The sequence below is a fragment of the Labeo rohita genome, chromosome 2 (assembly GCF_022985175.1).
Source record: "Labeo rohita strain BAU-BD-2019 chromosome 2, IGBB_LRoh.1.0, whole genome shotgun sequence".
Lineage (NCBI taxonomy): Eukaryota > Metazoa > Chordata > Actinopteri > Cypriniformes > Cyprinidae > Labeo > Labeo rohita.
This window is the reverse complement of record NC_066870.1, coordinates 7,392,384-7,418,815: the sequence shown is the minus strand read 5'-3', so window position 1 is coordinate 7,418,815 and position 26,432 is coordinate 7,392,384. Positions and strand designations below refer to the sequence as shown.

At 34.7% G+C, this 26,432-nt stretch overlaps 2 protein-coding genes across 3 annotated transcripts in view; one reads left to right on the top strand and one right to left on the bottom strand.

The window, feature by feature from the left end:
• The window catches only part of pls1 (plastin 1 (I isoform)), a 35,989-nt gene extending 22,323 nt beyond the window's left edge, over positions 1 to 13,666 (top strand). For both annotated transcript variants that reach the window (XM_051133210.1, XM_051133221.1), the window contains exons 10-16: positions 1,736 to 1,928; positions 4,514 to 4,592; positions 9,077 to 9,191; positions 9,540 to 9,673; positions 12,124 to 12,247; positions 12,333 to 12,457; positions 12,569 to 13,666. In XM_051133210.1, coding sequence (XP_050989167.1) covers positions 1,736 to 1,928; positions 4,514 to 4,592; positions 9,077 to 9,191; positions 9,540 to 9,673; positions 12,124 to 12,247; positions 12,333 to 12,457; positions 12,569 to 12,707 — 909 coding nt within the window. In that variant the 3' untranslated portion in view covers positions 12,708 to 13,666. The remainder of the gene's footprint in view (positions 1 to 1,735; positions 1,929 to 4,513; positions 4,593 to 9,076; positions 9,192 to 9,539; positions 9,674 to 12,123; positions 12,248 to 12,332; positions 12,458 to 12,568) is intronic.
• A 1,137-nt stretch (positions 13,667 to 14,803) lies between these two features.
• On the bottom strand, positions 14,804 to 26,168 carry pcolce2a (procollagen C-endopeptidase enhancer 2a). Its single transcript, XM_051133235.1, has 9 exons — positions 25,977 to 26,168; positions 25,578 to 25,686; positions 24,788 to 25,043; positions 22,866 to 22,990; positions 22,604 to 22,740; positions 21,552 to 21,718; positions 21,137 to 21,220; positions 18,257 to 18,424; positions 14,804 to 15,150 (listed from the first exon to the last, which is right to left on the bottom strand). The coding sequence occupies exons 1-9, from the start codon at positions 26,045 to 26,047 to the stop codon at positions 15,020 to 15,022; spliced, it is 1,248 nt and encodes a 415-aa protein (XP_050989192.1). The 5' UTR covers positions 26,048 to 26,168; the 3' UTR covers positions 14,804 to 15,019.
• Between the last annotated feature and the right edge of the window lie 264 nt (positions 26,169 to 26,432).

Sequence of the window (26,432 nt, the reverse complement as noted above, 5' to 3'; positions counted from 1 at the left end):
CTACATGGCCCTGTGTGAAAAAGTAATTGCCCCCTGAACCTAATAACTGGTTGGGCCACCCTTAGCAGCAATAACTGCAATCAAGCATTTGCGATAACTTGCAACGAGTCTTTTACAGCGCTCTGGAGGAATTTTGGCCCACTCATCTTTGCAGAATTGTTGTAATTCAGCTTTATTTGAGGGTTTTCTAGCATGAACCGCCTTTTTAAGGTCATGCCACAGCATCTCAATAGGATTCAGGTCAGGACTTTGACTAGGCCACTCCAAAGTCTTCATTTTGTTTTTCTTCAGCCATTCAGAGGTGGATTTGCTGGTGTGTTTTGGGTCATTGTCCTGCTGCAGAACCCAAGATCGCTTCAGCTTGAGTTGACGAACAGATGGGCGGACATTCTCCTTCAGGATTTTTTGGTAGACAGTAGAATTCATGGTTCCATCTATCACAGCAAGCCTTCCAGGTCCTGAAGCAGCAAAACAACCCCAGACCATCACACTACCACCACCATATTTTACTGTTGGTATGATGTTTTTTTTCTGAAATGCTGTGTTACTTTTACGCCAGATGTAACGGGACACGCGCCTTCCAAAAGTTCAACTTTTGTCTCGTCAGTCCACAAGGTATTTTCCCAAAAGTCTTGGCAATCATTGAGATGTTTTTTAGCAAAATTGAGACGAGCCTTAATGTTCTTTTTGCTTAGCAGTGGTTTGCGTCTTGGAAATCTGCCATGCAGGCCGTTTTTGCCCAGTCTCTTTCTTATGGTGGAGTCGTGAACACTGACCTTAATTGAGGCAAGTGAGGCCTGCAGTTCTTTAGACGTTGTCCTGGGGTCTTTTGTGACCTCTCGGATGAGTTGTCTCTGCGCTCTTGGGGTAATTTTGGTCGGCCGGCCACTCCTGGGAAGGTTCACCACTGTTCCATGTTTTTGCCATTTGTGGATAATGGCTCTCACTGTGGTTCGCTGGAGTCCCAAAGCTTTAGAAATGGCTTTATAACCTTTACCAGACTGATAGATCTCAATTACTTTTGTTCTCATTTGTTCCTGAATTTCTTTGGATCTTGGCATGATGTCTAGCTTTTGAGGTGCTTTTGGTCTACTTCTCTGTGTCAGGTAGCTCCTATTTAAGTGATTTCTTGATTGAAACAGGTGTGGCAGTAATCAGGCCTGGGGGTGGCTACAGAAATTGAACTCAGGTGTGATAAACCACAGTTAAGTTATTTTTTAACAAGGGGGGCAATCACTTTTTCACACAGGGCCATATAGATTTGGAGTTTTTTTTCTCCCTTAATAACGTAAACCTTCATTTAAAAACTGCATTTTGTGTTCAATTATGTTATATTTGACTAATAGTTAACGGTTTTTGATGAGCAGAAACATTTAAGTGTGACAAACATGCAAAAGAATAAGAAATCAGGAAGGGGGCAAATAGTTTTTCACACCACTGTATATATATATATAACCTATAATAGTATCTCGATGATGGAAATCCAGTACGATAATTTAAAATCATGCAAATGAAGTCTATTTTTCTGGCCAAAGAAAGTGACTCAGAATACTGAATGTGGGTGTAAAATGTGTTTGTCGAGTTACACCCATATATTGTCCTGTTATTGTGCTACAGAACATTCATTAATCACATTGGGCCAGATGTCTTCTAGATAATCACCTGCATTACAGCAGTGCTTCAGATCTATCAGATGGAAATGTAGTTATTTGGGTTAAATAACTGTCTGTTTTAGGAGCGTGATGATGAAAAGCGAGCAGAGCTGATGCTGAGGCAGGCGGATCGTCTGGACTGCAGACAGTTTGTCACTCCCAAGGATGTGGTGTCAGGAAACCAGAAACTCAACATGGCCTTTGTAGCCAATCTTTTCAACATGTACCCGGCCTTGAGCCGACTCGCCAGCAATGGCATTGATTATGCAATCGAGGGTGAGTTGCATTACTTTTATATGTGAATGTGCCAAACGTGTGATGCAAGAAAGGTGTTCTGTATGCAGTCTGGCAGCCTGTAACGTATCAAAGAGCTTGCTGACTGCCTGTGATGAATGATGCTGCATTATCTTTGCTCTACATCTGAGCTCACATTCTGTCTGAATTACCAACCATTGACATTTCCCATCATCAACAAGAAACATACTTAAACAGCTACAGTACGTCCATCATAATACATTCATAATGACTTATCACAACCTTTGATTGATTAAAAAGAAGTCCATCATGTTTTAATCTTTATTCAGCAATTTATCCAGCTGTCATATTGGATGTATTGTTATTATTATTATTATTATTATTATTATTATTATTATTATTATTTCTAACAAAAAGCTTAGTGATGTTATTATTATTATTAATAATAATAATAATAATAATAATAATAATACATTTTCTGCACAGAGATAATTATATAAGAAAAAAATAGATGCTCAAAAACATCCAAGGAAACAATTTACTGTTGACTTTATTATTATTACTACTACTAACAAAAGGCTTGATGATTTTATTATTATTATTATTATTATTATTATCAACACAAGGCTTGATGATTGTATTATTATTATTATTATTATTATTTCTAACAAAAAGCTTTACATTTTCTGCACACATATAAATGTCTACAAAAATAGATGCTCAAAAATATCCAAAGAAACAATCTACTACTAACTATTATTATTATTATTATTATTATTATTATTATTATTTCTAACAAAAAAGCTTAGTGATGTTATTAATAATAATAATAATAATAATAATAAAACATTTTCTGCACACATATAAAATGTCTACAAAAATAGATGCTCAAAAATATCCAAGGAAACAATCTACTACTAACTGTTATTATTATTATTTTTATTAATATTATTATTAACACAAGGCTTGAAGATTTTATTATTATTATTATTATTATTATTATTATTATTATTCTAACAAAAAGCTTGGTGATGTTAATAATAATAAGAAGAATACATTTTCTGCACACATATAAATTATGTAGAAAAAACAGATGCTCAAAAATATTCAAGGAAACAATCTACTACTAAATTATTATTATTATTATTATTATTATTATTATGCATTTCTAACAAAAAGCTTGATGTTAATAATAATAATAATAATAATAATAAATAATACATTTTCTGCACACATATAAATATATAAAATAGATGCTCAAAAATATCTAAGGAAACAACTAAAACTATTATTAATAATAATAATAATAATAATAATAATAATAATAATAATATCATCATTATTAATTGTATTAATATTTTTTAAATACAAATTATTATAATTTTTAACACAAGGCTTGATGATGTTAATAATCGTTATCTTAATAAAGATAATAACAACAACAAATCTTCTTCTTATTTCTAACACAAAGCTTGATAATAATAGTAAAGTCAAAAAAAGAAGTTGACAAAGAAGAAAAATTTAGTCAAACAAGTTAAATAAGATAAAGAAGAACAAAAACTTGAAGAAGTCAAAGAAAAAGAAAAAAAGCCAAAGTCAAATAAGTCGTAGTTCCTTTAGTTTATAGAGGAAACAACATTAAAATATAAAGTGACTTGAAGCAAGGCAATATGTAAGGTTTCAAGATGTTCCGTTACAGGCTGCATTTCATGAACTACATAATTACTGAACTGTTCTTATCAAGGCTATTATGCCATTAATTGCATGTGAAGTGTTTTGAGCGAACAGCAGGGGGCGTCCTGTGTCTGTACTGCACATGTGTGTTGGAGGGTCACATGTGACATTAGTGATAAGGAGTGATTGGGTTCATCTCACTGTCTGTTTATCTCTCTTCTGTCCTCTTGATCTGATTGTTTCTCCTCCATTCTGTCTCCTTAAATACAGTAGCGTATGTCATCAAACCTGCCGATAAGCGGATCTGCCAGAACACACTTAACTACCTTTTTTCCATTTACAATGCAAGGGAAGATAAATGACTATTTTACCATCACGCCTTTGGCTCCATTTATAACACTATTAATTCAGTCCGCAGCCTGGTTTTATTGTTAATTATGACAAAGGTCTATTGTGCTAACTAAGAGAATATTTAGCTCAGAATTATGTAACAGACTATCATTATGTAATCATTCTGGAGCACTTTTATCATTCATATTTAATGGGCTTTATTAAAAACTTATTTACCAGGAGCATATCATGGAAAACAGCACCTTTTTTTAAGATTTAGCTTTTCCTCCCTGTTTCAATGAGAACATTAATGAAAACAACTGCAAAACAGATTAAGATATTACGGTTATGACACCACAATCATTAGCATATGAGCACCCAGATTTATATATCAAGGTCAGTCTGGCAGCAAAGTAAACAACAGTTTAATTCTGTGAGAGGGTGGTTAATTTGAACTTATTATGTGAGGTCAATATAAACATGGACATCCAATTAAAATAATCAACATCTTCTAAATGAATAAATACAATGCATCTAAAGTGCATAATGGTCCTTAAAATAAATACCAGATGTATAACACAGTGGTGTGTCTTTCCCTACAGGGGAAACAAGAGAGGACAGAACATTCAGGAACTGGATGAATTCTCTGGGAGTTTCTCCACATGTCCATCGTCTGTACAAGTAAGAGCCATTTGTTTAGCTTATACAGTAATGCCAGTAACAGCTGAAATATCAGGACTAATCCTGACCCTGGAATCAAAAGCTAAAAACAATATAAAACAACAGTGAAGAAAACATCACGACATATAGGGTGAATTAAGGGTGACTGGGACATAAGGTAAAATGGGACAGTATAACTATACAGAATTTATTTTCTCACCTAAAAACTTTTTTTGCTGAGTCCTAGGTGTAAGACCTAATAATTAAAATGGGATGCCCTCATTGGTGTGACATTTTGTAGGTGGGTGGGGCATGCATCAAACAGGAAGTTGACCATAAAAAAGCGTTTTGGATAGATTTATGAACTGAGAAATAAAGTTGAACAGAAATAAACATGGGCACTTAATAATGATGAACAGAAAAAAAAAAAAAACTGCATATACAATTATATTAAAGTATAAATTAACTTGTGCAATACTGTAAATATTCTTACACTACCCTAAATCAATAAAAAAATATGCTGTCCCAATCACCCAAACCTTGTGTCCCAATCACCCAAATGTTACAAAAAATATATTTTGGGCTCAGTTTACAGAAAAGTGTATGCCACACATCCTTTCATTCTAATATAACATTGTTTCTTCCTCAAATGGGTAGCTAACATCTTTAGTATTACAGAAATATATAATGTGTTGGGCTGACGTTTTAAATTTATGTCAAGAAACAATAAAAAGGCTGAATTTCAAAAACTGTCCCAATCACCCTTAATTCATCCTAGAGGGGAGGTTGAGAGATTCATTGAACTAAAATATAGAAATAACTGTATACATGATGTTATGTACAAAATATTGTCATTGTTATTTGTGGTTCTTGCTAAGGCAAGTCTCAATATTGTCAATTGCTTAATTTAGTCATATACTGTAACTTGTGTGTATATTTCAGGTTCATATTTATTCATTTAACAGATGGTATTATCTAAAGTGACTTAATATACAGAGCCAAATTTAAAGCATAATAAGTTGAGTGCACGTTTGAATAAAGCAATTGTTAGAATGGTCACGGATCAGCAGTCTCCACGTAAAACTGATTGTGCAGACCAAACTGTAAATTGTAGAGAGCTGAAACGAGAGTTGGGATGGTAGTACTCACACCGCCTACAATGTGACCAAGGCTCACTACAGTGAACAAAAGTACAAAATCGTTCTAAACTCCTAAACCATCAGTCGTACACTTTAAAAACTGCTGGGTTAAATGCAACCCATCTCTGGGTAAAATATGGACAAACTACAAAATATGGTTATTTTGACCTAGAGGTTGGCTTACTACCCAGAAGGTTGGGTTAAACATTTAACCCAACCGCTGGATCAAAACAACCCAATCGCTGGGTATGTCCATATTTTACCCAGCGCTAGGTTATTTTTGACCCAGCAGTTTTTAGAGTGTAGGCTCAAGTGTCTTATGTCGTTGGAATTCTTGGCTTACGCTGGACAAACTGTACGCCTCAAATCCGATCCTGACCCTGTTGAAATTTTGGGGTATTTTGCATGTTTTGAAAAACCTACTTTTGTGAACTAGTCTTAGTTTTTTCGCCTGAAAAGCCAGTGCAGAATGATTCTTTGGAGAGTGAATATCAATAATTATCAAAAAAGTTGAACTTTCGACTTACTGTCGCAAAAGGATGCTAAATTGTTTGAAAGGGGCAGAGCCACTTTTAGTAAAGTAAAACTCAGAGCACTTATATAAAGCCGGGATCACACTACAGGATTTTTTAGCCTGATTTTGCCTCAATTTTCCCCTCCTGAGAATCGGAGCAAAAATCTTGTTGAGCACCTCGATCGGTCCCGATGTTCGGCACGGATTATCTGGTAATGTGAGACATTCACAGATCGAATCTTGCACCTCCTGATCTGTTCTCACAATCAAACATGTTTGATATTGAGGATTTTAAATCAGGATGATCACGGCTATGATTACGTCAGTACTTTCACAACAGCCAATGCGCGAACACAAGACAGCTGCTATATGGTCCATTGGGTAGTGGAGATGGAGGAAACTGCTTCTCATGTTTTTGTAGTAACACTGTCTGTATAATATGTTGAAAACATACCACAACCGCATGGAGTAAGGAAAGCTCTGGAGTGAAATCATCTCAGTTTTCAACATAGCGGGTGAGTGCATAAAGCTGCTAGTACGCTAACTAACATTTGTAAACATTAGTTGTTGAAATGACGATCTGTTGTGTAAGATCATGTGAGGCGCTCCCTCCATCATGATAATCTTAATAATATCTTGTAGTATGTGATGCAACCAGATTTTCAAATCTTGTAGTGTGTGCATAATTTAGTTTCAGGAAAATAAAAAGATTCTCTGTGCTGCAACCAGATTTCCTAATCAGTTAGCCCAAAATCCTGTAAGTGCTTAAACTAAGGGTCACAGGAAAAAAAAATCATGGAGCTTGGCCACTTGGTGGTGCTGTAAAAGGGAAAAAAAAAAAACATAAAAATGGCTATAACTGGTCCAAAATGTCACAAGTGTCTACAAGGATATTTGCATATCTTAAAAAACATGGCTGCCATTAGCTGATGAATTTTGAGCACCTGTTAAACAAGGTTAAAGGAGCCCATTTGAAACGAAACTCAGTGGGCCTTTTCGACTCATGGCCTCAAAGGTCTGAGAGAAATTTTAAAGAAATCGGCCCTGGGGGGTGATATTGCATTTTTCAACTACTTTTGCGAACTAGTCCTAGGTGTTTTGCCCCGAGGAGCAATATCGAATTTTTCAAAGTCGAAAACAATTTCCGTGGTTTTTCACACAAACAGGCAATATTTGGACGATAGGGTTAGGGTTAGATACAATAGACCTCCTCATTCTGGACAACTTTGCCTCTAGAACCACTGCTGTCAATCATATTGTTTGTTAAGTGATTGAAAAGATGTAAAAAAAAAAAAAAAAAATTACTTTTGTGAACTAGTCCTAGGCTTTTGCCCGAAAAGCCAGTGCAGAAAGATTTTTCGGACAGTGAATCTTTTTTGGAGAGAGATCAATAATGATCAAAAAAAAAAAAAAAAAAAAAAGGAAACTTTCGACTCTCCGTCGCAAAAGGACGCCAGTATGTTCGAAAGGGGCAGGGACACTTTTAGTAAAATGCCTATTACTCCTGAACATAATGAGATATCTCTGCAAAAGTCAGAACACATGTAAGAGCACAATTTAAGGGTCACAGGGAAAAAAAAAAACATGGAGCTTGGCCACTTGGTGGCACTGTAAAATGGAAAAAAAACATGAAAATGGCTATAACTGTGGAACCATATGTTCTATCAACATGAAATTCGGAGTGCAAAACCAGTCTTAATCTGAAGTGCCACAAGTGTTTACAAGGACATTTGTGTATTTCAAAAAACATGGCTGGACGGAGGCGGATCGTAACGAAACTCAGTGGGACTGTTTGACTCATGACCCCAAAGGCAATTTTTTTAAGGGCGTAATCAATTTTACATTTCACTTTTTTTTTTCTTTTTCACATACACACTATATCCGCATTATACGATAGAACTCCTCATTCTGGACAACTTTGCTGCAACTTTTGCTAAGACCACTGCTGTCAATCAAATTGTTTGTTAAATGATTGAGAAGTAACCTACTAAAAAAAATACTTTTGCTAGTCCTAGGTTTTTTGCTCAATCTAGGAAAAAAAAAACACTGCGGTACAATTCTCTGGACTCTCTAGGCCAATAATTTTTTAAAAAAGGTTAAAAACGACCCTTTAGGAGGCCATAACGGTGACGTTTAGAAAAGGGGCCTGCCCAAATTTACCCCAAATCCTATAAAGCTCTAAGGAAACTCAAAACTTCACAAAACCTGCTAAGCACATGTGACAGGTGATTTTAAACAAGCATGCAAAGTTTTTAAGAAGATCGAACCACAGCTGGTGCTATAAGTCATAAATGTTAAAAACATTATATTCCCATGGTAAATTACCTGGATTTGCCAAAAATGCTTTTTAAATCATTGGTTTAGGTGGTTACAGGCTAGCTAAATAATGTCTTTTTCATATGTGCTTAAATGGCTTAAAGCACTTGAGCCCCGGGAATCACTGCTTGCAGCTATATTTCCACTTATTTTTACTATTTTTAGATTAAATAGAAGTTATTTTTATTGAGTTATACTAAGTAACTAGAACGTTTTGGGGCTGAAAAGGTATAATATACAATTTTAACACACCATATGTGCTATGGATATGAATAAAATCTCAGATCATACAGTTTATCATGTTGAATTTGGGCTATTACTTACTTTTTAGACTATTAGGTGATTATACATACAGTTTACATCTGGTGAATATTAAAACAGGTAAATATATCATGCTACTATGAAGAAACATCCTGACAAATCGGTGGTCTGTGCCTTTAAACACAACTGATAATAATTCATTGTCTTTACCTGAGCACAGCATAAAACATTATAACCACAAGAGTGAAGTTCATCATTACCATCTTCTTCTCCAGTGATCTGCACGATGGTCTCATCATTCTTCAGTTGTATGAGAGAGTCCAGGTTCCTGTTGACTGGACTAGAGTCAATAAACCTCCCTATCCAGCACTGGGATCCAACATGAAGAAGGTTTGTACAAGTTTTATACTAGAGTTTCAAAAAGTATACAAAAAGCTAATGAATGAGATAAAACAACTGGATCCAGTCAGGGTTTTATTTTCTACATCACATTAATAATCAGTCAAAAATCTGTTTGTTTCTGACAGCAAATTAAATACGGCTGTATTGCAACATGTTGAATTTGTGTCCCTGCTGAAATGATTTCTACAGCTGCCTCAGGGTACCAGCTAGATCAGTTTAAAATTCAAAATGCACGCTTTATTCATCAAAAACGCTATTTATGTATGGAGACCTGCAGTTGTTGGGGTTGAATTATACATGTCATGTTAATTTGGTTGACATATGTTTGTTTTGTAGCTTGAGAATTGTAATTATGCGGTCGCACTGGGCAAAAAGGAAGCAAAGTTTTCCTTAGTAGGAATCGGTGGGGAGAATATCAACGAAGGAAGCCCCATGCATACCCTTGCACTGGTCTGGCAACTAATGAGAAGGTATTTCTTTGTTTTTACAGTAAACATTTCAACACAATTTCATGCCACTTCCTAACTATTTTACCTTTTGGCAATTTTGTGCAAAATTTGTATGAATTCGTATCAATCTATTATTATTAGAATTTTTTTTTCCCCATATGATCTACTCATGCCCCTTTGAGGGTAACTTTTAGTGGTGGACCTTTATTCTAAAACCAAACTGTACAAATTCATTTGAAATTAGTTATGATTAGACTGAAAGGATTACAGCTTAACCCATATGGCAAAAGAAAAAACATTCCAAATATATATTAAATGTTGTGAACAGAATTGAAGTTCTAATTTAAAATATATTTCTTCTTTCAAAACATCTTTTAAAATATATTGCAAAATATACTTCTGAGCACGGAAATACAAAATTATTAAATTATTAAAATTATTACATTGAAATTATTAAATTTATTGTTAAAAATATATTTTGGCCAATATAAATTTATTTAGATAATATATAAAACATAGCATATACAATGCCTTGCAAAAGTATTCATACCCCTTCATTTTTGTCACACTTTATGTTGCAGCCTTATGTTAAACTGTTTTAAATTTTCTTTTCTTTCCACATCAATCTACACTCCATACACCATAATGACAAAGCATAAAACAGGTTTGCAACAACTTTGCAAATTTATTAAAAATAAAAAACTGAAATTATTCCATTGCATAAGTATTCATACCCTTTTCTGGGACACTTGAAATTTAGCTCAGGAGCATTCGTAGCGCTTGTAGATGTTAGTACAGTTTGAGAGGAGTAAAACTGTGGCATTTCATTTGAATGAGTATGATTTGGAAAGGCACACACCTCTCAATAAAAGGTCTAACAGCTGAAAATGCATATTAGAGCCAAAACCAGACCTGACATCAAAAGAACTGTATGTAGAGCTCAGAAAGAGGATTACATCATGGCACTCATCTGGGGAAGAGTTCAGAAAAAAATTCTGCTGCATTGAAGGCTCACAGAAGCATGTAGCCTCCATTATCCATAATGGAAAAAAGTTTAGAACTGGGACTTTTCCTAGAGGTGGCCAATCTGAGCAACTGATTAAGAAGGGCCTTCATTAGACTGGTGACCAAAGAAGCTGATGGTCAGTCTAGCTGATCAATCTAGTTGACTCCATTATCATATATGCAGATGGGAGAAACTTACAGAAGGAGAAACATCACTGCAACACTCCACCAATCTAGTCTTTATGGCGGTTTGGCCAAACTCAATCCTCTCCTCGATAAAAACACATTAAAACCCACTTGGAATTTGCAGTGAGAAATTAGATCTCAGATAGTGAGAAACAAGATTTTCTGGTCTGATAAACCTTAATTCCAAGCATCATGTATAGGGAAACCAAGCACTGCTCATCACCAAGTGTGCTGGTAGCAGCATCATGTTGTGGGGCCGTTTTTCAGCAGCAGGGACTGAGGGACTCATCAGAGTAGAAGGAAAGCTCAACACAGCAAAATACAAAGATAGACTAGTCCAGAGCATTCAGAACCTCAGACTGGCCTGAAGGTTCACCTTTCAAGAGGACAATGACCCTAAGCACATAAGCACACAGCAAGGATGGCTTATAGACAACTCTGTGAATGTCCTTAAGTGGTCCAGCCACAGCCTGGGCTTGAACCCAATCAAACATTTCTGGAGAAACCTGAAAATGTGCTTCTGCCCCATCTAACCTGACAGAGCTTGAGAGGTGAAGAGATGAGGAGAAGAATGGCAGATAATTGTCAAATGCAGATGTGCAAAACCTGTTGCATCACACCCAAAAAAGACTTCAACTAAGTACTGAGTTAAGGGTATGAATACTTATGCAATGTACTTATTTCAGCGTTTTATTTTTTATAGATTTGCAAATTTGTCACAAATATGTTTTGTGCTTTGTCATTATGGTACACTGAGTATAGACTGATGTGGAAAAAAAGGTAATTGAAAGCAGTTTAACATAAGACTGCAACATAAAAAAATGTGTGAATACTTTCGCAAGGCACATAGCCATGTATAGCATATATATAGCCAAAAAAAGTGAGAAAATGTAAGTACATAAAAGTAACGAAAAATATATGTAGTAAATATATTAAAAAATCTATTAGGAATATACTTTTTGACCATTGTTCTACATATGTTCAGCAGGATATTCCAGTGTTTTCAGCAGAAGTCTTTTATGCTCAGGCTGCATTTATTTGATCCAAAAATACAGTAAAACAGCAATATTATACAATATTACAATTTAAAATCCTTCTATTTTAATGTATTTTCAAATATAATTTATTCATTTGATGGCAAAGCTGAGTTTTTATGATCATTACTCCAGTCTTCAATGTTACTTTTTTTGCCATATGGAGGTGGTCATATCTATTTTTTGATGAATATTCACAACATATTAGTTATTTTGTCTATTTATTACAATGAATTACTCTTGCAGGTACACTGTGAAGGTTCTGTCTGACATTGGTGATGGAGAAAAAGTCACTGACCAAATTATTATCAACTGGGTAAACGAAACCTTGAAACAAGGCCAGAAAGATACTTATATTAGCAGCTTCAAGGTGAATCCCATTCACTATCACTGAATTCAGTATCAAACATGCCTAAGTTTAAATGGAATTCCACTTAAACCATATATCATTGCAGGACAAATCAATCAGCACTAGCCTGGCAGTGATTGATCTGATCGACACCATCATGCCCAAAGCCATCAAACACGAGATGGTTAAGAGAGGAGACCTGACGCCAGAGGACAAGCTAAACAATGCAAAGTAAGTTCCCCCCACGGCTCCTCATAAATTACCCCGATACACATCTGACGCCAAATTGCCTGTTGTCTCGCCACCAGCAACCTTATCCGTATCTCTGCTTCCCACTCACAGATACGCAATCTCAGTGGCGCGAAAAATCGGAGTCAGGGTGTACGCCCTGCCCGATGACCTTGTGGAGGTCAAACCCAAGATGGTGATGACGGTGTTTGCATGCCTTATGGGAAGAAGCTTGAAGAAAGTAGACGGCTGACCTTTCTTGAAGGACGCTGTCAGAAAGCACAACCCTCACTTTGCACTTTTTCTTCCTCTGACTTTTCTTTCGCCTCACTCACCAATACTTTATTGCATTCGTTTATTTTTAAATTAATATTTCTTTACATTTAATCTTTAATTACTTGACCTCTTATTAATTACATTTCACTAATCGTTTAATTTCTCCTATTATTCAAAGACAATGTGGTTTTTGGTTTTCTTAAAGAAATAGTTCACCCAAATATATACTCAACCTCAGGTCATGTAAGATGTAAATGACTTTATTTCTTCATTGGAACAGATTTGGAAAAATGTAGTATTACATCTCTTGTTCACCAATAAATCCTTTGCAGTGAATGGGTGCCGACAGATAAAAACATCACAATAATCCACAAAAGCTGCATGTTTGTATTAAGCAAATCCATTATTAAGATGTTTCACTGATGGTTTAAGTCCATAACACATTATAACACTGTGTTTACAGCTATTTGTTTAGAACTGTTATGGCTTGATCTATGCATATTTCTCTCCTGATTCAGATGAGATGTTTTCTTTAAAGAAAACAATATTATGAATAGAAGACTGGTATTCTATCCGGAAAACAGACGATTTGAAGCCTGTTTATTACTTATTGTTATTTATTACTTATTGTGGTGTTTTTATCAGCTATTCGGTCTCTCATTCTGACGGCACCCATTCAGTACAGAGCATCCATTGGTGAGAAAGTGATGTAATGCTACATGATGATGCAACAAACTCATTTGCTTCTTGGACAGCCTGAGGGTGAGTACATTTTAAGAAAATTGAGATTTTTGGGTGAACAGTTCCTTAATAATTGTGAATAACTGTTTCCATTTATTCACTGACTCATTGATTAAAATGATTCTTTCAGTTAGGCCGGACTGTAAATAGTTGGATATTTTTACATTACGTAAATAAAGGTGCCCACAAGAAATATTTGAGCCACGTATTCATTCAGATTGTTATTTAATCAGGCTTAGATGCAGCTGGCAACCTTTTTTGGCTTACAGTCCCGCATTTTGGATGTTAGTCTAAACAATATTTGCTCATCCAGGGAAGCGTGTTGTGTTCCAGAGGAGGATATTATACAGTGAAATGTGAGTTGAAAGCAAATGGCAAAATCGAAATCTTTCAAGCCATTTCAGCTCTCCAAATAGACAGAAATAATAATTAAACCAGCATCCACGTCATTTAACAGTGGCCAGAATTGTATGTATGAAAGCAAACGCTTTCCTGGACTCTGCCTCCTATTTACATTCATCACTGCCACTGTTGAGCGAGTCCAGCTCTCCTCTAGAGAGCGTTTCTCTCAGTGTCATTGTGAAATTCCAGATGTGTTTGAGTTTCTGGGATAATTTCAGCCGAGCTGACTGTTCCCCTTTGACAATTGTACCATCACGTAGAGCCAGCGTTCGATTTCACCCAGGAGAATACTGGAAGCCCCCTCTGGGCACAGTGGATTCACTTAACAATGTGCCTCATTCTCTCTACTGCATTATGTTACTGTAGAGAAACACTAGCAGATCTCAGTATTTAAATGAGTTTGCTACCTAGTTCCAACACTAATATGCCAGTTTAAATGCCAAAGTAGAAAACGATCCACTGTCTTTATGAAGCAAATCTCAAGACTATTGTTCTGCATAGTAAAAAATGGCATGTTTGGCACATTTCATATCCCTCATGTCCCCAGTGTAAATAAAATATCAAATATACATATTTAAAAAATGGAATCATGGTAGTTTTTAATGGTTTCAGAGTTCAAATATCTGGAATGACTGAGGATCTTTTTGTAGTAACCTCAGCTGACATGATACCAATTTTACAGTGCACTTCATTTCGACAACATTTCATTTTGTCATCTTCAATCTCTGTTCACTCATTACAACACTAGATAGATTAGATAAATGTCAGATTCAAAGGCCAACATGTCCAGATCTCCTGGAACGTAAATGTCACCACCCCGCAGCTACTGCAAATGACAGAGTTTGTGTTGTAGCGAGTGCTTTACGGTTTCTAGCACGCTCTGCAACAATTCAGATCTTCAGTTGAACTAAATTCGAGGGAAGCATTGATTCATGTGGTCAGAGATGTTTAAAACAGAAAACTAAACAACATTTGAATGATTTTTTTCTGTTTTGTTGGAGTAAATGTGTTTCAGAAATATTAAAATATTAGACCAGTCTTAAATATTGAAAGAGTCCTTCAAGTATGAATGTTATCAAAAGCATGTACATCAAGTGAATCACCTAGTTAATAGAAATAAACAGCTATGGAGGTGACCTGTGCACATTAGCAGCGTATATTCTTCAGCACTCCCAGATCTCGTTGCTTCTTGGTTTTGAAGGCCATCACGAAGTTGTGAGGAGAAACAACACCTTGACCCTGTTCATCTGTCTGTCCCATGACAATGTAGTTAAGCCCTGAAACACAAGAAATGAGTGATTTAATGAAACACCACTTTCGTATGTTGCTCAATGTTGCACAGGTTCTGCTTTGACTATCTTTGGAAATGTTTTTGCTGACAAAGCAAAAAACTAGAAATATTGCCTCAACTGCACAATGCTTAATATTAAAGGGAAAGTTCAACCAAAAATGAAACTTCTGTCATCATTTATTCAACCTCAAGTTATACCAAAGCTGTATGAGCTATTGTGTTAGGAACATTAAGACATTCATACAGGTTTAGAACAACCTGAGGGTTGAGAGTATATGATGACAGAATTTTTTGCAAGATTCAAAAAGTTAAAGAGAATCTCTTTAACTTCTTGTTTACTGAACTATTCTATAAAAGCTCGACCCGAGTTTGAATACGCCTTTTGCTGAACTCAATCTTCTCCCTTTTCACATCACATATGTCACCCGGAACCACAAAACCAGTCATATTTCATTTTTTGAGATTTATACATCATCTGAAAGCTGAATAAATAAGCTTTCCACTGATGTATGGTTTGTTAGGATAGGACAATATTTGGTCGAGATACAACTACTGTATTTGAAAATCTAGAATCTGAGGGTGTAAAAAAAATCTAAATATTGAGAAAATCGCCTTTAAAGTTGTCCATATTAATTTCTTAGCAACACATATTACTAATCAGAAATTAAGTTTTAATATATTTACAGTAAGAAATGTACAAAATATCTTAATGGAACATGATCTTTACTAAATATCCTAATGATTTTTTGGCATAAAAGAAAAATCAATAATTTTGACCCATACAGTGTATTTTTGGCTACTGCTACAAATACACCCATGCTACTTAAGACCAGGGTCCAGGGTCACATACCACATCGGAAAGGCATTAATTTTCAATAAAAATGATGGAAATAATTGAAACGTGGGAGATAATGTGCCTCAAGGATGTTTATCGGTTAAGGTTAGGGTTAGGTGTAGGGAGGGCTTTATTGTTCCAAAGCCGCATCCATTTAATAATTTGGATAAAAATAATCATTTACACTCAATACATTATTACTGCATACTGCTTCATAATGTACAACAATAATGAGATGCAGATATCTGTCACTATTTGCACTAAATAGTAAGTGCTATTATTACAAAGAAAATACTTTTACATAGTGTAAATATAATCCATTGCTATTTGCACTTTGTGTAAATATCATCTATCCCTAGTGAAAATATCCCTGCCTAAATAGATTTGCAATAAATATGTAATATCGAAAATGTTTGTAAAATTTTGAAATTAAAGTGTACTTGAGAGTGTTTATTTCATAAGTATTAAAAGAAAATCAAGTACAGTTTAGAGAGACGGAAACGTCTTTTTCCAAAAAATATGTATGTATGCAAATTGTGTAATATCCAAGGTACACATTTAGTAATCATAGTAATTGTCCAGTTAATTCTCATATTGTGTTTTCAGAAAGTTTTGCAATATTTGTCCTCACCCCAGATAGGATTATGGACATATATATATATATATATATATATATATATATGAGGATATTTTGGTCGTGACTGTTTCAGTAGTGACAATTCAATGGGATAACATCCAAAAAACAGAGATGTCACTACTGAAACAAATGTTTTGGTAGTGATAATTTTGTATACTTCTGAACCTAGCTCAATGATGCTAATCAGCACATGGTAGGTTAGCACAGTTCTGAACAGTGGTACACATATAATAACTAAATGTTATGAAATAACATTTTTTAATGCTTAACTGCATTAAAAAAGGTGTTTGGTAGTGACGTTCCTTAAAGTTATACACAGATTTTTCTGACTTTTGAACATATTTACCTAAAATGATGAAACCTACTCACCATGTAGCTATGAGAGAGAGAGAGACAAAGAAATAGTTCCTGATCATAAATTTATGGGTGTAGTTAAAATCAGTCTTGGCCAATGGACTAAAACATACACTTTCAGTAGTGACATGAAAATGCGGGATACATTGTTCTTACATAAAGTTTCAGAACTTACAAAGAAAATATATACACACATATATACTTTTAAAAACAACAATGGAAAAAGAAATAAAAAATTATTTCAATATCATTTTCATAAGTTGAAATTTAGGGTTTAGGGTTTGGGACAGCCACCTCCCAATTGAAAGTACCCAATAAATGATGATTTAAAATATATTAAACTTACTAATATTTTTAAACATTATTGTGGGTTTCAATAGATAATAAAAGGTTCTTAATAATCATCTAATATTTGAATACTTAAATGATTTTTAAATGTGTTTTTTGATTGTGGGACAGCAGTTTGCACCAGTTCTGTAGAATGGGCCCATATACATTTAAGATTTAAAGTGCACTACAGTTTACATTCAGTACAATTAAGCATGCCATCATTCCTAGCTCTGTGATGTTTTTGAACTAGCAACTAAAGAAGGTTTAAAAAAAAAAACTCTACTTGTTTGTGTTTAACTGTTTTATAACAGAAGAACACAGCCTTGTTGATATACGTTCATAACAACTTTTGCTCATGCTCATGTGAGGCAAAGCATAGAATATTTTGTTTAATCCCTTGCTTTTCACTTAAACAAAAAAATCCTTAATGTTAAACTTTTCCTATGAACTGCCAAAAACAGTCCCTGCATATTTCAACGCACATTCCTCTATGGCACATTTTTTATAAATTTCTCTCAAAACAAAACAGTTGCTTCGCAGAGTTTCCGAGCAGTGGCTTAATATTTCGACACTAAGTGAGCTGAGGTAAAGCATGGCACAATAAAGTCACATACCATCCATGTGGTTGAAGAGAATTATTATTCTAGCTGTCCGTGATTCAAGCAAACCAACTGAGAGGCTCTCCTGAGCGAGCTTAAATTACACACCGTGACGCTGAAATGGCATATCCTGCCTGAAATGTCTCAACACATACAAATGGAGCCAAAGGACTATGGGGGAGCTTGAAATTTGCAAACTATCACCTTCCAAAATCCACCTCAATCAACTATAAACATCTGCTGGACTCGCTGGATGTTAGTTTAGACTGTGATGGTTTCAATTAAAATGATTAAGGTCGGAAGGTTTGTAGAACAAGGTCAGTGTAAAGATACTCGCCTCGTCTGACCAGAGGGCATTTTTTACAGAGGACCGTGATTTTGGTGCTCATGGTCTTCCCAGCCTGTTGGATGGCTAAACTTCCTTCCTTGTAGAGGTGCATGATGGAAAAGGTGGCGAGGATGCTGCGGTCCCTCACGGCTGCTGAGATAAGTGTGGCAGTAATCACTGTGGGGGAAAAAAAAGACTATGTTCACTGAATCATGGTTTCGTCTTTGAACAATTGCATAAAATGCATGCGCATGGTAATGTATAAAGTACGTATAGTTCTGCTATGCATGCTGCCATTTTTACTGCGCTCAGCAGCTTTACTGCCACTGCAATTAAAAAAAAGAGCTGAGTCTCAGTATCAGCCTCAACACATTTTCCATCTATAAGCATTATTAAAACAGAGATGGCGGCTGAGAGGTTTAGTTAACTTACAAAACCAGCATAGTGCATTATTTCTGCGAATAGAGTTAGGTTTACATCATTTTAGATGCTTTTGAAATTTTCATTTAAAATATTTTACTTTCATATTTATTAATAGTTGAATGTATATTAACTATTATTGTTTTAGGAAACATATTTTATTATATCAAGTTATTATAAATTAAAAAAAAAAAATTGCAATGTTTTTAAAGTTTTTTATGCTTACCAAGGCTGCATTTATTTGATTAAAATATTATGAAATATTACTACAATTTAAATAAGTTTTCTATTTTATTTCATTAAAATGCTATTTATTTTTGTGATGCAAAGCTGAATTTTACTGAACATTACTCCAGTCTTCAAAGTTACATGACCCTTCAAAAATCTTTCTAATATGCTGATTTGGTGTTCAATTATTATGCACCAATTAATTATTATGGTGAAGCTGTATAGCAAAACAATGGTTAATGTGTGGTTACTTTAGTTTAACTATTTTATTTATTTTTATTTATTTGTAGTAAAACTGTGTTTAATTTATAATATTCATTAATGTACATACGTAATTAAAACATTAACGTTAATGAGTGCAGAAATGAATGCGAGTAATCTTACCTGATACTGATATTACAGTACGTGATCTGGCTCTTGATTTTATTATTGTTATTTTTTATTTCTTTGCCGGGAGGCAAACATATAAAAAATGTGCATGGTAAGAGCATCTATGGTAATTCACGTTGGCCAAAACACACAAGGACAAAATTGTGGAAAAAATATTGTCAGCAAACACACAGATGTGGCAGATTCGGACGGGATTAAAATCGCAAAGTGCGTCTGTGAAACACAAATTTCTCTAACGACCCCCTGTAAAACTAGTCCGTCCGAATAGGGCTTTTGTGTGTTTTTCTCCCTACACGCTCCCCGTGACCTAGTTTCTCCCATATTTGATTGTCATTCCATTCATCTTAATTATCCTCATTAGTTCCTTGTTACTTAAGCTCAGTATTTCCTGTGTCCAGTGTTCAGTGTTGTCTATGTATAGTGGTTGTGTTCCTAGTTCTCTGAGGTTTCTGTGTTTGAGTTATAATAAATGTGGTTTCCTGATCCTGCATCGTGCTCTTCACAGCAGCCACACGTGACATTATTAATAATGCTTCTTAATATTAGCAATGTGTTTTGTTTTTTTTTTGGCTTAAAATGTTTGTGAAAACCTAGGAAAGTATTTTAGAAAGTTGAAAGAACAGAATGCATTTGGGGAAAAAAAAGTCTTTATTGTCATTTTTGATCAATTAAATCTGTCCTTGCTGAATAAAAGTATTAATTTCTTACTTTTTAAAATCATACTCACCTCAACTTTTTGAATGTATCACAGTTTCCACAAAAATATTAAGCAGCAAAAAGTGTTTTCAACATTAATAATAAAAACTGTTTCTTTAGCACCAAATCCGCCTATTAAATAATTTTTGAAGACTGAAATAATGGCTGCTGAAAATTCAGTTTTGCATCACAGGAATACATTACATTTTAAAATATGTTCAAATGTAAACTTGTTCAAATGTTTACTGTATTTTTGTATCTATATCAAATAAATGCAGTCCTGGCGAGCATAAGAGTATGGAAGTTCGTTTCTGCCCGTTTATCTCAATTCAGACTTTTAGGCCACGTTTACACTGTCAGTTTTTGGGACTGACAACCGCATTTACTTACGGGCGTGAGTCTCAAAATGTTTCATTCACACAGCAGCTTACAGTAGATTTTCGAATACTGTCTGTATTCAAAAGACAGTATTACCACTTTCTTTTTTCACAGTTTCTCACAATTGCGAGTTATAAAGTCAGAATTGCGAGTTCCTCAGAAAACAAATAAAAAAAAGTCACAAGTGAGATATAAATTTGCAATTCTGAGAAACAATTTTAAGTTTATATCTCACTTTATTTCAATTCTGGCTTTATTTCTTAGAATTGCAAGTTTATATCATGCAATTCTGAGGAAAAAGGTCAGAAATTTTAGTTTATCTCGCAATTCTAACTTTATAACTTGCAATTGCGAGTTTATGTCTCACAAAAAAGCCATTTTGAGTACGAGAAAGTGAGAAAAATGTCAGAATTGTGAGATAAAAAGTTTTTTATTTTTTATTTAGTGGCAGAAACAGGCTTCCATATACTAAAGTGACTTCTTTCAAAAACATTAAAAAAAAAACTTTATTTCAAAAATGTCACTGGTATTGGGTATTAAGTATTTTTCTCAAATATAATTTTGATAAAGAGTAGTACAGATTTTCTCTTTTTTTTAAGAAAAGGATACTTTATAGGTAAAAAAGAATAATTTGTTTAATGCCTTTGTAAAAGCTTTAAATGTGTGAAAAAGTCGGTGAGCGCTGATGCCTGAAGCTATACTATCAAAGAAATTCCCAGAATTCCTGCTGTTATTTGGGTTTGCAGAAAGCAAAAACCACAAACAACAGCCACTTACCAAAGTTACTAGAGCAGTAATGGCTTTCAATTGTTCCAGTCCTTTTGCATTTCTGCTTGCAAAGATCTTCTGAGTATGTAAGAGCTTGTTGGAAAAGAGAGTGGAAAGATTAGCTTTAATAATGCCCAGCTACAGCATGTGCTTATATACACTAAAATGGAGTATAAAACACAGCATAAGTCACATACATTTATTTCTGTTAAACCACTTAAGCTACAAAATAGGAGCACATTAGTCTTCCCATGTGACCGGACTAATGCATTCCATATGAACCAAACATAATAAATCTTCAATACATTCCAATGTCATTACCTACACACGTTTATTCCCATAATGTACAGCAGTTTTACACCGTGCCGCTACTTGCATTTTTCATTTGAAATGAAACCTTCTGGAAAGTGGGTTGTGGACTGACCTGCGGGCTGTGTGGTGGGTGGGATAGTGCTCACGGGGGTGAGGGGGGCACTGGCGGTGCTGAGACTCCGAGATTTAAAGCGGTAATGGCCGATAAATCCATCCGCAGTTAGACTCAGGTCTGACAGAAACATGATGAACAGATGATTGCCATCAGAATAAATTGGCCTACAAGACAAAAGAAATAAATAATGTTTAAAATTACCATATATCTTTCTAAATATCTCTCCAAAATAAAGCTTTATCGACCATGCGGACACACTATATTAATCACAAAGAGGTTAGTAGGTGTACCTAAAGAAGAAGAAATTGCATTGGCTGATTAACTGTATGATACCATTCAAAATTTTGGCATAATTCAAACTTGTTTTTGAAAGTAGTACAGTAAAAACAGAAATATTGTGAAATATTTTTTTACCATTCCAAATAACTGCTTTCTATTTAAATATATTGCAAAATGTAAATGTATTCCTGTGATGCAAAACTCAATTTTTAAACAGCCGTTACTCACATGATCCTTCAGATACCATGCTAATATGCTGATTTGGTGCTCAATTATTAATAATGGTTTATAATTATCATTTATTATCAGTGCTGAAAACAGGCTTTACTGCTTAATAATTTTGTAATTTTGTGGAAACTATAATACATTTTTAACGATTCTTGATGAACAGAAAGTTTATCTTTGGTAACATAAATGTTTGTACTGTTACTTTAATTTACTGTAATTGCATGTAATTTATTACATTTTATTTGTCCTTGCTAAATAGTATTATTTCTCTCTCTCTCTCTCTCTCTCTCTCTCTCTATATATGTATATATATATATATATACTTTTTTTTCTTAATCAAATAAATGCAGCATTGGTGAAATTGATAGACACCTTTCAAAAACATTCCAGGCTGCTGACCAATAATGTTGGCCTATTACACATTAAATAGAGTCTCAAAATGCAATAATGTTGCATCAACCATTGAAAAATCCATATACAGCCTAAATACTGGAGGTAAATGGTGTATTGGTGCAAATAATGTGATGGACTGAGGGTCTCACATGGGTGGGCTGTCTCCACAGAACTTCCCGATCTTCCGTGACTCGTTCGTTTCTTCACCATTAAACACAGCCACATGGTCATAGCGGCAGTAGCTGTCTCTCTCCACATCAAACTTCTCGAACTTCAGCTCAATGATCTGAGAGAGGGAAGATACTTTGCAATTTAAATAAGATATCTATTCATACTCAACCTGTCAAGGTGCTGTCAGTGATGCATGGCTTGTAACATGATCTGAAAAGCTCAGAAATAATGAATTATCACCTGGTCTTGAGGAGCAACAATATGCCAGGAACACGTTACTCCTGCTGGGTAGTCTTTATCTGGCCAGTTAGGGGTCTTTATGCTCCCGGAGGGTTTGTCTAAAAGACCCCCACAATACCGGTCACCTGCCATGAACAATCATTAGACATTAGTCAGATGACATGGAAATAATACAGATTTGAGACAAAACCTGCTAAGAGGTAATAATGGAACAACACTTTTAAAAAGTGATTTTTCACTATTATTTACAACAGGATCTGTATCCCCTAATAAAAAATAAATATACTAAAATGTATTTAAAATACATTTATTTAATGCATACTACAAATATATTTACATATTATGTACTTAACAAAAATACCCTGCAATTGTACTTTTAGTATACTAAACTGGTATATTTAAAGTCTGCTAAATTTTGTACTTAAATTATACTTAAGTATATTTGATTGTGCTAAAGTTGAACTATTGCAAATATAATTTTGCATTTAATGACCGATATTATTTAGAGATCATAAAATCCTCATCAACAGTGACATTAAAACATATTTTAGCCTTAATATTAAAAAGCATGCATTGTGCACAAGTTGTTCACCAAATAAAGTTTAATTACAATTTTTATATCAGTAAGTCTTAAGCGATATGTCAGTAAATATGCTAATAGACTTGAACTATACTTATATAGTATATAGTATATATATTTCTTACTTAGATTTTTTGTCTTGTTTCCAGCTAAAGTATCTAAAAATTCTTCATTCAAGAAGGATTTTCTAGACAAGTAAGAATTATTGTCTTGTTTTCAGAAAAAAAGAAGCAAAACAACCAAGTGGGGTAAGCAAAATAGTCTTGTTTTCTGCTTGAAATAAGATTATTTTGCATGTTCTAAGCAAAAACTCACTTAATTTCCTTCTAGATTTAGATTTTTTTTTTAATATTTTGGCTGGAAACAAGACAAAAATATATGTAAGAAAAGCATTTTTGCAGTGTACAATAATTGCATTTTAAACCTATTACTTTTTTACTAGCGCTGTCATGGGTTTAAAAGATTTTCGTTATAATAGTCAATAAAAAACAACGTGTGCACTCCTCTTCATGTAAAAAAAAAAAGCAAAAAGCATTTTGAATGTCTTCAGCATGTTTTAGAATTACACAAAAATCAAATCAAATCAAACTCCTCGCACGCATTGTTACATCCGTCAAAAACTAAGGCTGGCTGTCGACTGGAATATTATAAGTAAAAAAAACAACATAACACATTTATGGACATCAATCACTTCACTGAATACTTGCCAGGTAAGAAATAAATAATTATTACTTTACAATCCATTTGTTTTTAAATAAACACTATTTGAATATCACAACATCAATGTCTGTCAAAATAAACATGCACAATATACGGTAGTATTTACAAGAAGCAGAAGTCCAGTGAGTACACACATTTTCTGAAAAAATTAAAAATAAATAAAAACACACCCCAGGACGTTTTTGACTACATCACTGCGGCCTGAGCAGCTTCAACACACTGTCTGTCAAAGACAATAACGTACCTAATACATAACGACTAATAAAAGTACAATTGTTCTTCACTTGCTGAAGTTATACAGTAGGTTTGTTTCTCTCAGCTTCTTATTTGTTTAACCCTTTAAAGTAATTATCTAAGTTTGACAAAGACACATTTTGACATGATTTGTTACATTTAATCACCCCTGCAGATTTTGAGCCATTTATTTACTGAGGTCTGTAGTGCTGTATTTTAAGATAATTTTTGGAAATTCAGGTCTGAGTTTACAGTGCCCAAAACAGACTATATACCCTATTTTTCAGATTGACTGATGAGCAAAACAAAACGCAGTCAGGCTGAATTTAAATAACAGGGAAGGCCTAGTTTCTATATTTGGATTGTAATAAGTTGGTAGCCTCGTTACCTCTTTCATTTGGGCGAATCGCTGAGTATACAGCAAGGAAACCACTCCCAGCTGTGTTGGCATCTGACACCATGACCACTTGCATCTTGTTTCCATTGGTGACCAGCGCTCCGGGTCTGGCGGTACCACAGAAGCGGCCGAGACGCTGCCCGTTGATGTGGCCGTCATATACATCAACATAGTCATATCTGCAAAGACTATCACTCTCAAGATCCAGAGCTCTGAACAAAAGGGAGACAACCTTCCCTTGAGGAACCTGAAGATGGTTAAATGAGAAGAATCAAGTCTCATAACAAGTGGCATAAAAATGTGAACAGTTACATTATATTGTGAGATCAGTAAAGAATGAAATTTTTAGCATGAATATCTACCCACATCTTTACACAGCTGATGCCAAATTTACACTGCAAACGAACACAGAAGCTCTTCTGAAGTGGCATTTAGATTTCTTTACACAGCCTTAACTCTGCTGTGTAAAGATGACTTAAAGTTGCTCAAAAGACGCAATGACGCATAAAAGCCGGACTAAATGCCAGTTCTGACCCATCTCAGCTCTTAATATCAAAGTATTTTGTTATCATTGCTGTATAAATGTATTTATGCCACTTCTGAGCAGCTTTGAACAGTATGCGTAAAGACAACTAAATGCTACTTCAGAAGCGCTTTTGCAGAGTAAATGTAGCAAACAGTCTCCAAAAAGACAGGGGGGGATGAAGATTCATGGTGTGAAACATTTTCTTTGAGAGGAAAGATATTTAAAGATTGACATCTCCCACACATCTGTCCTTACAGTAATTCTCCACACACATTTGTTGTTGGGAGGGTAGACACCGGGGTACCCCTGACTCCCAATCAGTCCTGTGTCTCCAGTAAAGTTTCCGCCACATGTGAAAACTGGTCTACAACGAGACAAATGGGACAGCACATAGTTTAGTTTGGAACTCATCACGAATTTACAGTTCAGTGTACGTATTTGTGTAATTATATGCACTATCAATACTAGTTAATGCCTAATATGCTTTGATTTGCTATTGTAATAAATTAGTAAACAACACGTATGTACTACGTATGTACAATGTTACAACAAACCGGATTCAGCGTATTCTTTATTTGTAAAAACTATCACGTCAGAGACTTAAATGCTTTTTTGGAGCATGAGCGTTCTAAATATGTATTTATTTCCACATACCTTCGATTTCGTTGCGTGGAAACGACGCTGAACAGGAAAGCGTTCGCGATGATCCAGATTATAATCCTCATTGTATGAGGCGCGTTTGAACAAATGTGACATTCAGAGAAAAAGAGAAGTAAATTCTCCAGAGATACATGCTGCTGACTGACTGACTGCTGCCTATGAATGTGCTGTTTGTTCTGCGGGAGCTGCACGGAGCAGTTTCCCTAAAACCCTGTAAGTGAAGGCAACTCGTGTCACATTCACCTTAAAAGTATTGTGGAGTTAGTTAAGTATTACAGCTGCCGCTGTACTTTTCTTTAATTAGGCGCCTAAATGCGACTAAACTTTAGAATGTGTTTAGATCATGCAAATATAGTCTAAATGCAGTTCAGTTTAATATCAGGGATCTAAATGTGTTTTGCGCGAAATATTAGTTACTTAATGTGTGTATGTATGTGTGCATGTAACTTT